The sequence below is a fragment of the Coffea arabica genome, chromosome 7e, assembly GCF_036785885.1.
Source record: "Coffea arabica cultivar ET-39 chromosome 7e, Coffea Arabica ET-39 HiFi, whole genome shotgun sequence".
NCBI classification, from domain to species: domain Eukaryota; kingdom Viridiplantae; phylum Streptophyta; class Magnoliopsida; order Gentianales; family Rubiaceae; genus Coffea; species Coffea arabica.
This window is the reverse complement of record NC_092323.1, coordinates 2,016,101-2,031,912: the sequence shown is the minus strand read 5'-3', so window position 1 is coordinate 2,031,912 and position 15,812 is coordinate 2,016,101. Positions and strand designations below refer to the sequence as shown.

The following is a 15,812-nucleotide window of genomic DNA, read 5'->3' as shown; positions in this document are numbered from 1 at the left end:
ACTTTTTTATTTTTTACCCTAATTAATATCTACGCATTTATTGTCACAATGCCTACATTCATCACATCATACTATACTAGCGTTGTATGATGAAATTGTCCGCTCCAGGGGCCCCTAGATTAGATGATCCAGTGTCATGTACTACAGTACTAGTACCAATTTAAAGGGCATTTCAGTAATTTAATTTTTGATAGCTGCTTATGTCAACATGCATGTCTTCCCGGTTGAAGTTGCTGCCCTGTTGGAGACCCAAGTCCAACGAAATTCCCTGCGCTCCAAATACTTTGAATTCCCTCTCTTTCTCCCAAAGCTTTATTTTTAACTTTTAATTTTCCGAGTGTTTTCCAGATTTGGCTGTCGGGAGAAGCCCAATGGCCACCACCCCAGTGAACTGGGAACCTGACGATGAGTGGGAACTCATCAACGATGACGGTTTCGTCTACAAACGCAGGAAACGTCCCCGTGTCGACCTTCCTTCCTCCAGTTCGGCACCGGGGCTACCGGATCCGGCCGTTGAAGAGCAGAACCGCCGGCAAAGGAAGAAAAGAGCACTCCTCAAGCTCAAACACAAGTACCAACAAGAGATCGAACAGTGGGTACATTTGTCGAACACCTTGAAGGACATGCAGCAAAAATCTCGACAACCCAATGACGCTGCTACGTCGTCTGACCAAGTCACAACGACTTCCCCAGTCCCTCCTGAACAATCGTCGGACTCCGCTTGCCGGCATCTTGCCGATGAACTTCTCTTGCAGGTAAAAATGCATGCATCATTTGCTTCCCTAGGTTTCATTTTTATTTTAGCTTTTTTTTTTGTGAAAAACAAAATAGTAATAAGTTGGAGCTTTTGTAATCCAATCCAATTTGCAGGCGGAAGCCCAAAAATCTATAATTGAAGATGTAGCAAGGCTATGCGATGTGGCCGAAGCCTTGTGTAGCGCAAGAGAGGAGAATTTTACGAAATCCTTCACTGAGCTGCCGGTATGGGCGTCGAAGCCGCATGAGCTGATGACGTCACTCTACGAAGATTGATTTAGTTCAGGAGTAAAATGCCTTTTTAAAGTTCCTTCTTCTACTCCGTTAGGACCGTTACAGACTTCTCTGCGATCCAGGAAGGCCGAAAGGAGGGAGATCCCCAAGAAACCCTTGGGTTGGGCACTTGTCTATGGCTGCCCTTTTGGATGGAAGAAATACGACCAAAAACGCCGCGCCATGGGCCTTCTCACTCCATAAATTATGTGAAATTTTAAAGACATTCGAGATGTAATTCATGTATAATATGACTCTGGTTTGATTGCTATCCTTTCTGGTTATATTTCAACAGATTTTACAAATTCATAGGGGAAGAACTATTAAGTGGTTTGACCCTAGAAAACTCCTATCTTCGACTGGGTGCTGCGTCCTGTAGAAAGCTGGGGACTCTCTTCTGTTCCATTTGATTTTGCACGGCTTCAATCCATTTTACACAATAAACAACAACCTACTACATGACAATGGCTGTTTGATAAATCAGGATCCCCAGAGGCAACTGGATTCCCTATTTTTTTGCCAATTCTCAATCGAAAGATGTACAGTGCACCAAGGCACTTGTCGAATCAGTACATTTGTCACCAGACGAAGTGCATTATCACCAAACGTGCGCCTGCAGGAATTATTGGTTCAAATTCAATTATACTTTCAACAACAAACTTTTGGCACCCGCTTGCTACAACAAAAAGCTTCAGGACTAGTTCTCAACTGATTTTGACTTTACAAAAGTTGTAAAATGTATTCTTGAAAATCAGATCTTTTTTGGCATCCCACGTACCATGTATACGAGGCCACCATAGACCTGTGCTACCCTGCCCTGGAGACCGGCAACAATGCCAAGCTCCTTTTCAGCATTAAGAATGAGGCTTGACCTGACATCAACTTTAACCAGCTGCCTAATATCATAGAAATCCAGAAGGCAGCTGAGTGCAGCACAAAAATAATAGCACTCTAGAACCTGAAAACCTGTCTGGATTGTCAAAACAGTTGGGAGTTTTTACATTTTTATTCGTACTTTCCCAATATAAGAAGCCTGGAATGCAACATATGGATAACCAAATCCTTAAGCATCTGTACCTGGCGAGGGATATTTGTATCGTATGCGAGAGTGAAATTTCCTTCGTGAAGACTGATGTTGTTATCCCTGCAATAGTTGTGAAAAACTTTGCAAATGCCCATTAGCAAACGCGCCCCTCCGTTGTACCCTTCAGATTGCAAGCGATTCACCTGCAACACCAAATGCAGGAAGAGGGGAAGCTTAGTAAAGAAGAACCCAAAAAACAAAAAAAAGGGAGGTTATCAACTCAAACTGAACGATGTACAGTTACCCTCGTCGATAAATATGCAAAACAGAATGAGAAAATAAAAAAATTGGATTTAACTTGATTCGAGCAGCGAACTTGAAGAATTCCAGAATTTAGATAAACGATAATGACTAATTGTAAAGTATTTCGAAGAGCAGAAATGGAAGTAAAAAAGGAGGGAGGGAGGGAGGGGAAACACTCATCAAGCAGTAGGAGAAGGAGAATGAAGGAATGGGCGAAGCAGGAATGGAATAATTGAAATGAATGAGAGTGAAGAAGAGACCATGTGAGAAAGGGAGTTGAATTGGGCCAGATCATGAGTGGGATGAGTGGGGGACAATGACGAGATCTTTGTGACAAATGATGCTCGAATCCAACGATGGATAACTCTTAAATACAAATCTGATTAGTTCAAGTGTTAACCTTCATTTTATGAATCTCCTACTTCATTTTTTTTGGGACAACTTTTTTGTAATTTTTGAATGCATACAAGGGTTTAGATCTTCATTGTGCTTAACTCATCTTATCACAGTTCTTCACCTTTACATATTCAAGTTAAATTATCCTCACCAAAATATTAAAATAAAAAATATTGAAGTCAACACAAGGTTTATAAATTAAGGGGAGAGTTAGGGTTGAATGATAAAGGTAGAAAAGATTGTAATAGAACCTTTTTTTTTTTTTTTTTTAAAAAAAAAAAGTGTATAATTTAATTGTCAAGCCTAAAGTGATGGACTTACCATGCTATAATCAGGCCCAAAGACTCCCAGACTGTAGCTCAATAGGCAGTGGCGGTGAGTACATATATCTGGGCACAGCCGTTGCAGATGTCTCGAAGACTTCAAGAGGACCCAATTTGACATTAAAGCAGGCCACTTAAAAGCATGGGCCGTTTCTGCTACAATTTCTTAACCTGCGAGATGGCTATTCCAAGTAGTCTTGCTATATTGCACAGAGAAAAAGACTCCTCCGTACCCGGATGACCGGTAGAGGTCTAATAGAAGAAAATTATTAATAGTATATTTTGTGTTCTCTACTGCTTAGTTGCACTATAAATCTTTTTTTTTTGTTTTGGGGGTTTGGGGAGGGGGGGGGTGTTGTTGAGGGAGGGAAGGAGAGGGAAGGGGTGAATTTGTGCTATAAATTAAGCACTATTATCTTTTGTTTTTTGTTCATTGACATGTTGATAAATGTAATGATGGTCAGGAGAGGAGGACAGTCAAGAGTGAAAAGAATGTGGAGAGGAATGATTGGAAAATTGTAACGATGGTCATCTTTTTACTACCTTCACAAATTATTATACCGCTCACGCCTTTGGCTTGATTTTCATTTCAGCCATCCCCCGATGATCACCCCTACATTATTGATCGATTGAGAATTAATCAACTACTAGACCTAAATTTCACGGGAAGCCACAAATGTTCACTTTTTATAGTCTCTTCTGAGTGACCTACACTTGATAGATCTAATATTCAAATATCCAATGACCCGCACAATCTAAATCATTGAATTTTTAAAAATCGAGTCTACCCAAGTTTTGACCCTTTTGTGGGTTAGGTACATGTCTCTAGTTTTGCCTCCGGTTATGGACCAGCGACCGAACAACCTAAGTCCACTGAGATTGCTTCAATTGCGAGAGAAGACTTCCCTCCTAGTTACTACAAGATGCCTAAAAGGACAAGAAGAAAAACCGGGTCATTCATACGCTTGAGGAGTCATAGTAATCTTATTTGGGCATTTATTCTACTTCATACTGGCTTAGGCACCTTAGTTTCGTTGGAAAATTGCCAAGTTACGGACGCACATTGACCACAGATTAACTTTGAAGAGGGAGGGATACCGGGTCGTCCAAACAAGCATTCAGAAAAGAAAGAAATTGGAGATGCATCCCTTACCTAACTCAAAATTCTCATCGTCTAAGCGTCCTACCTCGAACTCTATACACAAATCTCATATTGATGCAGTGGAAATTACATGAATAGCTGCTACGATTATCGATCAGGTTTATACTACAGGACAGGAGACCTATACACAAGATAAAAAGGGTACTCTGATGGAACAAAGTTAAAAGTTTCTTTTTTTTCTCTTAAAAAAGGCAAAAGAAGCAAATTATGCTAATCATAGTCGTATATAGCTTAACCCCCCACAACCCCCCCCCCCCCCCCAAACCCGGGGGCCAAAAAAATATACTGGGGAGGAAGATGTTACAAGTATTTTTACAACTTAAAAAGAAAAACGTACTCTTTTAAATTTAATAAGAAAGTCTAACCATACAAAAACCTAACTTTGTTCTATGTCAAATGATGTTACTGGATCGTCTGATACCTCCGGGGGAGTATGTAATTTGTTCAACATAACATATGGGCATTCTTTTCCTGTGAACTAGACTGCGTACACGTACAATTTGCTGACCTCTGTCTTACTTTCTTCTCATTATCGACCTTTGCTTTGAGGTAACCAAAAAGGTTAAAAAGTTTGGGTAGATAAATTGCAGCAGGCAGGCGACCAGAAAGTAGGAATTTTTGCACAAACCTCGAGCAATGTTTCAAACTCTTGTCTCATACGGTCTCCTAGTAAACTGCTCCTATGAGCTTGCCAAGTGCTTAAAAGAGCCGCACAAAATAATCGCAGCACGTATGATACATCGAGCATTTTATGGTATATTCAAATCGCAGTATATATATACATATATATATGCCTTCTGGATCAGTACTTTTATTTTTCCCTTTGTCTTGAGCCTACAAAAGCCAACCAACTAATAGTTTGTATTCCTACTTGTTATTACCAATAATTTGGAATCCAGCCCAAGCCATTTCTTGGAAGTTGCGTGGAAAACTTCCCTATGCTTCAATGACTGAGACTGCCGCAAGCACTAACTAAGCATATCCTGTGAAGTCCGCATCCCCGTGCGAATAGCTTCCCAGTCCCCATGGCCATGGTGCCGTGCAATGTCCCACCGCCTCCAGCCGGAACTCAGACACCAAATAACTAGTACTATTAACTAAGGTAGATGCCACAGGCACCAGGAATCGTCTATGTATAACAATATTCTGTACCACAGAAATTACAAAATATTGAAGAGAAGAATTCCCTAACATGCATGCAAGGGCGAAGTGAGACGTGCGAGTAGGCCAAGTCAAATAACTACAATGACTATACAGACATAATTGAAGGCCATTTAGAGCTGCGGTAGTTTATTAAAAAAATATATATATATATATACCTTTATTAAAAATACTTTTAACACAGAAAACCCTCCTCTTAATTTTATGAAATGTTGTTTATCAAATGACTTTAAAATATTTTAGCATCTAAATTAGTACTTTTTTTTATCAGAGAAACAGCACCGAAACCATCAGTAACGGGGCCCTTAATCTATTTGTTACCGTATGGATGATTCCAAAAGTTTAATGATTGTTAAAATCGAATCTTTGGGCTTCATGTTCTGAAGACACATTTGGATAGGAGCAATTCCACTCACCATGAGTAATGGCGCATGGGATGAAATAGGCGCATCGCGTGGACGTTTGAAAGTAACAAGAGTGCGTTCCACAGATGTTTGACGGGGTCAACGTCAGCGATGAGACCAAATCAAATGTGGTGGGGACATGGCTACCATTGTGCTCGATATCCATAGCACGGTGATGAGGAAAATGGCTCCCCAGGTGAGGTGCCGGATAAATTGGAGAATACTCACAGTTCCATTCCATTTATGCTCACGGAATCACGAATCAAACTCGTCCCAACAAACCCCATAAAGAGAACCACCCAAAAAAAGAGAAAAAAGAAAAGAGGGACGATAACAATTCGCACAACAGTCAACGTTTCTAATGAGCCACCTCAAAAAAATTACACCAAGTCCTCCTGAAAGTTGAAAGAGTTACACCCACCACTAGAACATTAGTACAATAATATTCCCATTTAAGTGCAATCACGTTGGACAGCCCAATCTGCGGCGTATTTGATTGTGTGTACTTCATGTCATTTTGTATGTTTAGACAGTGGATTATTTGAAATAATTTTTTGAAAAAAAATGTTATAACACTTTTTTATTATGGTGTATGTTATATTAATATGTTATTGAAAATTTTGTATATAATGCAAATAAATAAATTGGCGCAAATAATTCACTATCCCATTTATTGGCGGGTTATTCTAGCTAGAAAAAAAGGGGTAAATTGATCACTCCATTGATTTATTTATTTATTTTGGTTACGTCAATTGTTGATTCTTGTGGAGTTAGTTTGGTCACATCACATAATCACAGGAGATGAACATGACCGATTCAACAACAAATTGGACCGTCTAACTCAATCAAAGACCTAATTATAAATAGGGTGATGTTATTTGTATTCTCATTACCCCATTTTCATTTTGATGAAACCATATTACCCTTACCCTAATTTCTTTTTTTATCCTATTTTGTGTTCACATGCAAGAAAGTTGAGAACAATTGTCGTACATGTCCCAAAGCTAAAAAAAAAAAATTAAAATTAACTTTTGCTTCTCTTTTTCTAAATCTACAAATCTGTTTTTTTATTTATTTTTCATATTATTATTTCAATTTCAATTTTGCAAATTTTTGGTGAGTACAATTGAGGTTCCATTGCATCATCTAGATACTAGATGCTGTTATGCTTTTGTTCAAATATAATAAAATCTTCATTCCCTTTATGATGGCTATATGAGCTATTTTTAGTAGACTTTTCGAAGTATCAGTGTCCTATATATGAGATATTGTAGTTATATTCAATTTTGATCATCTTTGACGCTTGGAATTTTTTTTTTTTTTTTTTTTTGGGCTTGAAGTTTGGAATCTGCTCATATTATATTGTTAGATTGATTGTGAAGTTTTGTAAAAAAAAAAAAAAAATACATAATACATATAGTGATAAATTTAAATTAGTCATTTTAATGTGTAATAGAATGATTAATTGGTTTTAGAATATAAGAGAAAATCTAGTAAAGTTAATTCACAAGCAAGGAGATGAAATTAGAGAGGGGGTAATATGGTGTAATCAAAATAAAAATGAAATAGTGGGAGAGCAAATAATATTAACCTTATAAATATTGTAATATTATAGGGAGATAAATTGATGCAATTTAACTTTAGAGGTGCGAGATGAGAAAAATAGAGAGTATTTTTCGAGGAGACTTAATGGAATAAACCCTTTGAACACTATAGTAGCATTGATATGTGATTCACACGTACCAATCTAGAGTTTATCTTTTAGCACCAAGTAGACAAGAATGGCTCGTCTTTCCATTTTTAATATCCTTGGTACTACCATGTTATCCCACCAGACAATCGAAAGAATCTCGAGAACCCAACAGATAAAATTACAAGAGTGATTACACGCACTCGTGAGAGGTCTCAAGTGTTGATTTTTTAACAATAATTTTAAAAAGTGTTCAAATGCAGGGGTCCAATAAAGCAATAAATATGTGTATTCACATAATAAACTATACATAATTCAAACGTGCTAACCAATATCCTTGGAGTGTTTGTCAAAAAACACAAAAATCTAATATCCGTACTATAACGAGGGAGAGAGGCTTTTGGTGTAGATAAATTCCGTGTTTTATGCTCTTTCCAAATTATTCCTGATAACTATCCACTACCAAATTCTAACACATATTTCTTATTATTCTATTTCTCAACCTATTTAATAAATCATAATTTTTATTAGTAACTATCAGCTGTGGTTATGATTTACCACTAAAATTTATTTATATATATATTTTTTATTTTGATGAATTTTTTATATATCTATTATCAAATATAAAACCAATTATCCCAAATAATTTCAACAAATATAGTAAAATTATTTTATAAATATATTTTCTATTAATTACATATATATATATATATATATATATATATATATATATATATATATATATATATATTTGTGTGTCTTGAATACTAGTAATTAATAATAGTGCATCATCTAGCACATAAAGGCCATGCATATTTTTCTCATATGCTCATAGTGTTTGGGTTGGAGTTCTTCACCAAAAAATTGTTACATTGTTTATGAGCACAGTTTTCAATCATATTTCTACCTTACATATAATAAATTATTATAGTATATTTTTTTTTATAAAAATATCCAAAAATAACAATCTAAACAGGACATAAAACTTTCAAGATGGTTCATTTTCCCATTTCTAAATTACACACTGCGCATCATCATTGACCCTATAAGATTACGGTCATATAACTTGATTCGCTTTACCCACTTTCTTCACAAAACTCACAATATATTGCCATAATTGTTTTATAAAAACATAACCCCGAAATATAAAAAATACACACTTATTTTCCTCTTTCATCACCACCCTCCCTTACCATATCACTTATTCCTACCATCATCGCCCTATCTCTTGCACCACCATTTCTTCCCCACTTTCGCCATCACTACCTCTCATTCTTTCCTTTCACCATTTTTTGGTCTCACCTAAATTCAAGGAGGGGTGGGTAAGGGATGGGAAAAGATATGAGAAAGGCGGTGATGAGGAAAGAGAGGAAGGAAGAAGGTGAAGGAAATGGAGAAGCAAGAGAGAGAGGCGTGGCAGGGAATGGGGAAGGAAGTGGTAAGAAAAGAGGAGGATCAAGACAAGGGGAAGGTGATGAGAGTAAATGGGAGAATTAGAACTGTACACGAATCGAGCCACTCGCAATTGAATACGAGCTTGACTCGAGCTCGGTCAATATCGATCTCGATTCGAGCTTGAACTAAAAAACATTAAGCTCGTTGATTCGCGAGTGGCTTGCGAGCTCGATTATATATATAATTTTAATAGTAAAATTACATATATATTCCTAATATTTTATTATTTGTTAAGAAAAATTATTATTTTATTCATTTTAAAAAATAAAATAATAATTTTTTTATTTTTAAAAATAAAATAATAATTATTTTTTAATTTTTTAAGCTCAAACTCGAAGTTTGACATTTTGAGCTCGTCAAGCTCGTGCTTGAGTTAGAGTTTCTTAAAATTAATTAGAAATTCGACTTGATTTGAGCAAAACTCGACTCATTTGTACCCTTAGAGAGAATGGTGGCAAGCGATAGTGGTAGGGACGACAATAATAGTGGTGTAGGGATAGGTGGTGCGATACGTGGCACATAGAGATGACAGATTTTATAATTATCCTCAAGATAGTTTTAAATACACTAAAGGTTTTTTTTTAATAAACATTTTACATTAAGCTACAGTTGCAATAAAAATTTTAGGACCCGTTTGATAATCCAATTCGGATGTTAAATTTAATAAACTCAGATATTAACATATGCAAACTTATTTGATAATTAGAAATTGAACAATTGAATTAATTAAGTGACGCTAACTTTCTTAGGCAAAACTAGCTCTAAAAAATAAGTGATAAATTATTCACTTATCATTTAATATGATATACGCTCAAATGGAGGAGGGGCATGAATGGTTCCTAAAGGTTCATGGCCAAGATTTAGCCAAAAAAAAAAAAGGTCTAAATTGCATCTTATATTTTAGTTTTTCACACCATGTATGGAACTCATAAAATTTTGTTCTATAATTACACATTGTTGAAAATGAGTTACACCATATACATACAAAATTACATCTTATACATTTTGTACAAAATCGGTTCGAACGATTTTCTGACAAACTGTACCGATCCCTTGTCCATGCTCAAACATATCAATTTTAATATTTAACAATTTAATAAATTTAGATTTCATATTTCATTTTTATCAAACACACTATTAGACATACATAAAAAAAAATCATACCACTCAAACCAACCTCTTATTTCTCAATTACGGTACGTTGTTTTTGTTACTTGCTATAGATATAAAAAGGAGTGGAGATTTATTCTAGTAGTTGATTGTGTATGTTCTTTGGACTTCCAAGGGGGGAAATTAATTGCGCGTCTTGACGGACCTCGTCAATAGTCAAATGGGAGGTAATCTAGTGCTTTGGAAGTTGGAAAATCTGAAGTAGAACCGTTGTTGTTGTCAGCAGTAGTAATTGTTATTGCCGTTCTGACTTGTGACATGCGACCATGAAAGTTGAAACAGCCATCGCTAATGACAAGGAACCCGAGACCAAAATTGCAGCGGCACCTCGTACGCTCCCAATTAATCCTTCTATTTCTTTTAGGTAGGTGGTCCATCATTAGTACAGATTGGTGTTAATTAATCCTTTTTGGATCATTAAGGAGATCACATACATACTCCATAGTAATTAACACAATAAAGGAGCATACGTTCAAAACCGTGTAATTTGTCCATAAGTTGTTCCAAACAATTAACGTGAATTAAATATTTTATTCTTGAACCCCAATTAATTCTCTTTAATTAAGAGCTGCTCGTTTTATCCGATTCAGCCAAATGCACCAAAAGCGCAATGATAATGACCGACTATTTTTAGTTTCTTGCACATCATCTCCATGTATTTCAAGCCAAATGGCAAAACATATATGGTAGGCACAACTAAATTTGGGAGGGTGCAAGAGCTCAAGAAGGCAATAGTATTTGAATATCATGATTGTCCAATACGCTTTGGGGTGATCGGTATTTAATGGATATTCGTCTTAATAGAGATCTCAGGTGTTAGTTTCTTTAACAAATTATGGTCAATTTGAATCCAAAAAAAAAAAAAATCTAAATAGAGTTGTACAAATATTATGATTGTGTTTATTCACTTGGGCGTAATTTAAATGTGTTAATGAATGATTATTGAGCAACAAGTTAGAAAAATAGTACTCCCTCCGTTTCAATTATTTAGTCATGTTTCGGGAATCTAAAACTTTTTTAAAATAGTGGTTTGACTGTGATGTTTGTGTTTCTCTTTCTAATTTTACTCCCACAAATTCAAAATTTAAAAGTGAATGATAACATGTATATGATTGCAAAAGAGTGACTATATTAGAAAGAGAGACGAAAAGGCAATTTGACTTTTTTAACGTGACAAATGTTTTGAAATATTTTAAAATGAAAAATATGACACTTTTAATGGGATAACGGTAGTATATAATATCATGGGATCGGGGCCTTGTGTCTTCTGTGGCTATTAGCTTTGGATGCTGATATTTATTTATTCTATCTGTGTCGGATAATTATTTTTCCTAAAGGAATGATCAAATTAAAATACCCAAATTGGTCACCTTTGGGCTTTAATTTGTCATCTATCTTGTTTTAGGATAATAAAAAATATAGTTATTCGGTGACAACTTTAGGTTCATAATTGTTACAGGATTTAAATTAGTTCGGAGTGAAATGTAGCAACAAGTTGAGAGGATTAAGTATATAAATGCAGAGACACAAATATCCCATTATGGTAAAAGATTAATTTTTGGAAAATCAAATTTAAGCTGCAACGCTAATTGTTATCGACTGGTGCTGCCACCTGTCCCTCAATTCAAACCAATCCTATCTGAATCTCTTTTTCCATATTCTCTTTCTTTTACCTGACAGTCTGATACTGATAGGATTTACTTTTTTACTATTTCTATGTGGATATGAATTTAATTAATTCTCCTTCTCATCTCCGGAACGGAACTGCCCCGCAATTTCTACTCCTTTATTTCCCTTTTTCTTTTAAATTTAGGAATTCAAAAGATCTCCTCGATCAACACTTTTACCCTCCACTCTCCTCTTTCTCTTCTCCGTCTCTCTTGTAAGGAGAATGAATGTTTTCTTCTCTCTTTCCTCCCCATCTTTAAAACACCATTAGAGACAGAGGAAAGAGAGAGACATCCCTCATACACAGGAAAGAGAGAAAGAAGGAAGGAAACAAACAAAGGCAATAACGTCAACCTCAACGCATATATTCCCAGAACATGTTGTTATATATGTAGCTTTCTTGACAGACCCAAACCCAGACGCAGACCCAATATCCATCCATTCAAGGCCTGTAATTAATTGGCGTCTCCAAGTTATCATTGCAAATTTCAGAAAGCGCGTACATGCACTTCCCTTCCCCCACCCCCACCCACCGTCCAAATTTCAGACCGTCCCGTTATGGGCAATTGCAATTTCCATCCGTGTTTTGTAATTGAAGCCTAGATTTGATCAGGGGTTTTCTCTGTATATCAGTGGATTTCCTCCCACGGAGAGAAAAGCGGACAAAGAGGGGAAAGGCTGATCCTGGACCCGGCCTTTTCTTTCTTTTTTTTTTTTTGGAGTGGTGTACTGATATTCCCTTAAATTAAGGAGCCTATGATGTCTGATGGGTATAAGAAAAGTGACGATATTTGTGAAGACGTTTGCGGTAGCCAGGTTTGTTGTTTTCTTCGTTAACTAATTTTCTGTCTAGTTATATGTTTCTTCACTAATCACCGTTAAAAAGAAGTTGAAGACTTCGTGTTTGTTTCTGTGGGTATGCAAATGATTTTTCTTGGATTTTTTTTTTCCATTTTGTGGGATTATTTGGGATGTTCTTCAACATATATCCATGCATATAACAGGATAAATTCTCGTTATTACTGTTTTTTTTTTTTTTTTGAATTTGGTAAAACCAGCAATATCTGTTATTCTTCTTGCACACGTCCTCTCTTTTCCCCTGCTTCACTTCCATTTTCCTTGATCATATGCTCGAGTGGTGAACGTGTTGTGTTTATTTATTTTGTTTGCCCATTTGTATCGCTTACTTAGTGAAGTAGCAACTAGTCAATTGAACATTGGAGGAGGATATTATTGGTTCTGGATGTTTTGTATGTTACAGTTATGTGTAGCTTTTAGGAATTTCACAATACACATATTGGTGTACCGTATGGCATCAATGACCAGTGCTGCTTCTTTGGCTTGATTCTTCAATAACTGAGCATCTTAGAAAGTTGTTATTTTGAATTTGCTGCAGACCTCAAACTCACCGTTGAGCATGTCAAGACTGCGCTGTTTCTGTCAAGGGCTAGATGTCAAGACGCTGATCGTTTTGTTTTTGTTTGTGCCAACATGCATAGTTGGTGCTTACTTTCATGGGCAGAAGGTGACCTACTTTCTGCGGCCATTATGGCAATCTCCTCCTAAGCCATTTATTGAGATGACTCACTATTACCATGAGAACATCACGATGGAGAATCTTTGCAAGCTTCACGGTTGGGGAGTACGTGAATTTCCCAGACGTGTCTATGATGCTGTATTGTTTAATAATGAAGTAGACATGCTTACAATCCGCTGGAAAGAGTTGTATCCTTATGTGACACAGTATGTTCTTCTTGAATCAAATTCGACGTTTACTGCTTTACCGAAGCCCTACTTTTTTGCGCTGAGTCGGGACAAGTTTAAATTCGTTGAGCAGAGGTTGACATATGGAACAATTGGGGGAAGATTTCGAAGAGGCGAAAACCCATTTATTGAAGAGGCATATCAGAGGGTGGCACTTGACCAGCTTCTCCAAATAGCTGGAATTGAGGATGATGATTTGCTGATAATGTCTGACGTTGATGAAATTCCGAGCAGGCACACGATTAATCTCTTAAGATGGTGTGATGACATCCCTCAGATTCTTCACCTTCAGCTGAGGAACTACTTGTACTCGTTTGAGTTCTACTTCGACTCCAAAAGCTGGAGAGCTTCAGTACATAGGTACCGGAGGGGGAAAACTAGGTATGCACACTATCGTCAGACTGACTATCTCTTATCGGATGCAGGGTGGCATTGTAGCTTTTGTTTCCGCCATATCAGTGATTTTATATTCAAGATGAAAGCCTACAGCCATAATGATCGAGTGAGGTTCTCTCATTATTTGGACCCCAAGAGGATTCAAGATATTATCTGCCGAGGAGCTGATTTATATGACATGCTTCCAGAGGAGTACACATTCAAGGATATCATTAGGAGGTTGGGACCGATTCCTCATTCTTATTCAGGAGTTCATCTTCCTGCTCATTTATTGGACAATGCTGACAAGTACAAATACCTTTTACCTGGGAACTGTAGAAGAGAAGGCTGACATGGCTGGAGTAAGAGAGTGAGGTGCTTAGGTTATCAACAGAGAGGCAGAACATGTCCTGCACCATGATAGGTATGCAGTGTAACTGATGGTGATGACATATACAGTTTTCGGATATGGCCACATGCCTTGATGGTTTCAACAAGATTTAGGTCATTATGTCTGAGTAAAGCAGGGAAGAATGGATGGCTTGCTGGTTTACTGGGTAAACTTTGTCTGTATTGCTGCATTGTTTACCAAGTTGGGAGAATGATTAGGGCGTAATGACGTGAGAGTTGTGGACAAACTCTGCTTCACTGTTGCTGCATAACCCTGAAGATGCTGTAGAGTTACATGGCATTTCTCAGGATTTTCTTTGTGTAGGAACTTTGTTTTGCCTTTTGTTCTTCTTTTTTTTTTTTTGACACTAATTTACACAATCATCTGACTGAGCAAAGATTCCATTAGCTGTAGAGCTGACTTTATTCCACCCGAGGCATTTATGCATTGTTCGTGTACGTTCCTTTCCATCTTGGATTCTGCTTACCTTTCTTCGGTTTACCCTCGTAATTTTCTTGCAGAGACCACTTATTTTGAATTTTGTGAACTGTTGAGACTTGAGTGAAATTTTCAGTATTGCTGGTGACTGAATCTAGAGCAAGTTTGACAAAACTTTAAGGATCAAGGAACAATTCCTAGGCTTTGTAAGACGGTTGTTGCAGTAGACCAAAAATTTACGACTAGCATGTGATGTGATGTGGTTTCGGCTTCTTTGCACTTTGATCTGACTACAAATGTGCTCTGAATTCAAGTTGGTTCTTTTTCCAAGTGCGTATTCTGAATTGAACCACCACCACCATAATTATTCGATTATGGCCACCGGGGTGGTGGTTTGTCAGGTTTCGACTGGAATGTCACGTGTCCCCCTGTGGTGAACCCCGTTGTTATTTGGATAGGAAGAGGGTAGTCAACAACTTCTTCTTATTGGAGCATACGACCTTTACTTTACAACTGCAAACTGGACCCATCTTTTTATCTTGTGCAAAAGGATTCACTCTCTACGCCAACATAAATACCACCGTCTATTAATTAAAGATGATACCTTGCATCTTGCTGCGATGCTTCCAGGAAGGAGTGGTGAAATTTCTACCGCCCCTTCCGTTCTTAGCCGACACACAGTTGCATGCATGGTTTTTCCAAAGGACAGACCAAAACTAGGTTAGTTCACACTTTGGGCTTCAAACGCTTTTAAGGAAACATTACATTTGTTGTCTGTCTGACCAGAAGTTGGAATTTTGACTTCAAAGTCACCTTTCCCGGTTCCAGAAAGATTTGGGATTCCGGGACCAATTCCAAGTTCAGTGTCCGGTTAAATAAAAGAAATTTCCAGATAATCAAGAACAATAATATATTGGTTGTTAAGTTGAACAACTTTAGGGCTCTGTGCAAATGCATCTCTTATTAAAAATTGCTCGCACGGTAGTATTTGTATTTCTAATCCACGTTTGGCTCTATCTTATGGTACATTAAGGGCCGTTTGGAGTTGCGGTGATTCAT

At 37.0% G+C, this 15,812-nt stretch overlaps 3 protein-coding genes across 3 annotated transcripts; 2 read left to right on the top strand and 1 right to left on the bottom strand.

Moving 5' to 3' along the window:
- Positions 1-111: 111 nt before the first annotated feature.
- LOC113722976 (uncharacterized) lies at positions 112-1,300 on the top strand. The gene is made up of 2 exons (XM_072060460.1): positions 112-755; positions 871-1,300. The coding sequence occupies exons 1-2, from the start codon at positions 372-374 to the stop codon at positions 1,030-1,032; spliced, it is 546 nt and encodes a 181-aa protein (XP_071916561.1). The 5' UTR covers positions 112-371; the 3' UTR covers positions 1,033-1,300.
- LOC113722975 (glucuronokinase 1) lies at positions 1,290-2,598 on the bottom strand. The gene is made up of 4 exons (XM_072060461.1): positions 2,412-2,598; positions 2,107-2,256; positions 1,808-1,999; positions 1,290-1,642 (listed from the first exon to the last, which is right to left on the bottom strand). The coding sequence occupies exons 2-4, from the start codon at positions 2,206-2,208 to the stop codon at positions 1,628-1,630; spliced, it is 309 nt and encodes a 102-aa protein (XP_071916562.1). The 5' UTR covers positions 2,209-2,256; positions 2,412-2,598; the 3' UTR covers positions 1,290-1,627.
- Positions 2,599-11,969: 9,371 nt separating this feature from the next.
- Positions 11,970-14,785, top strand: LOC113722977 (uncharacterized). Its single transcript, XM_072059378.1, has 2 exons — positions 11,970-12,601; positions 13,182-14,785. The coding sequence occupies exons 1-2, from the start codon at positions 12,542-12,544 to the stop codon at positions 14,274-14,276; spliced, it is 1,155 nt and encodes a 384-aa protein (XP_071915479.1). The 5' UTR covers positions 11,970-12,541; the 3' UTR covers positions 14,277-14,785.
- Positions 14,786-15,812: the final 1,027 nt, after the last annotated feature.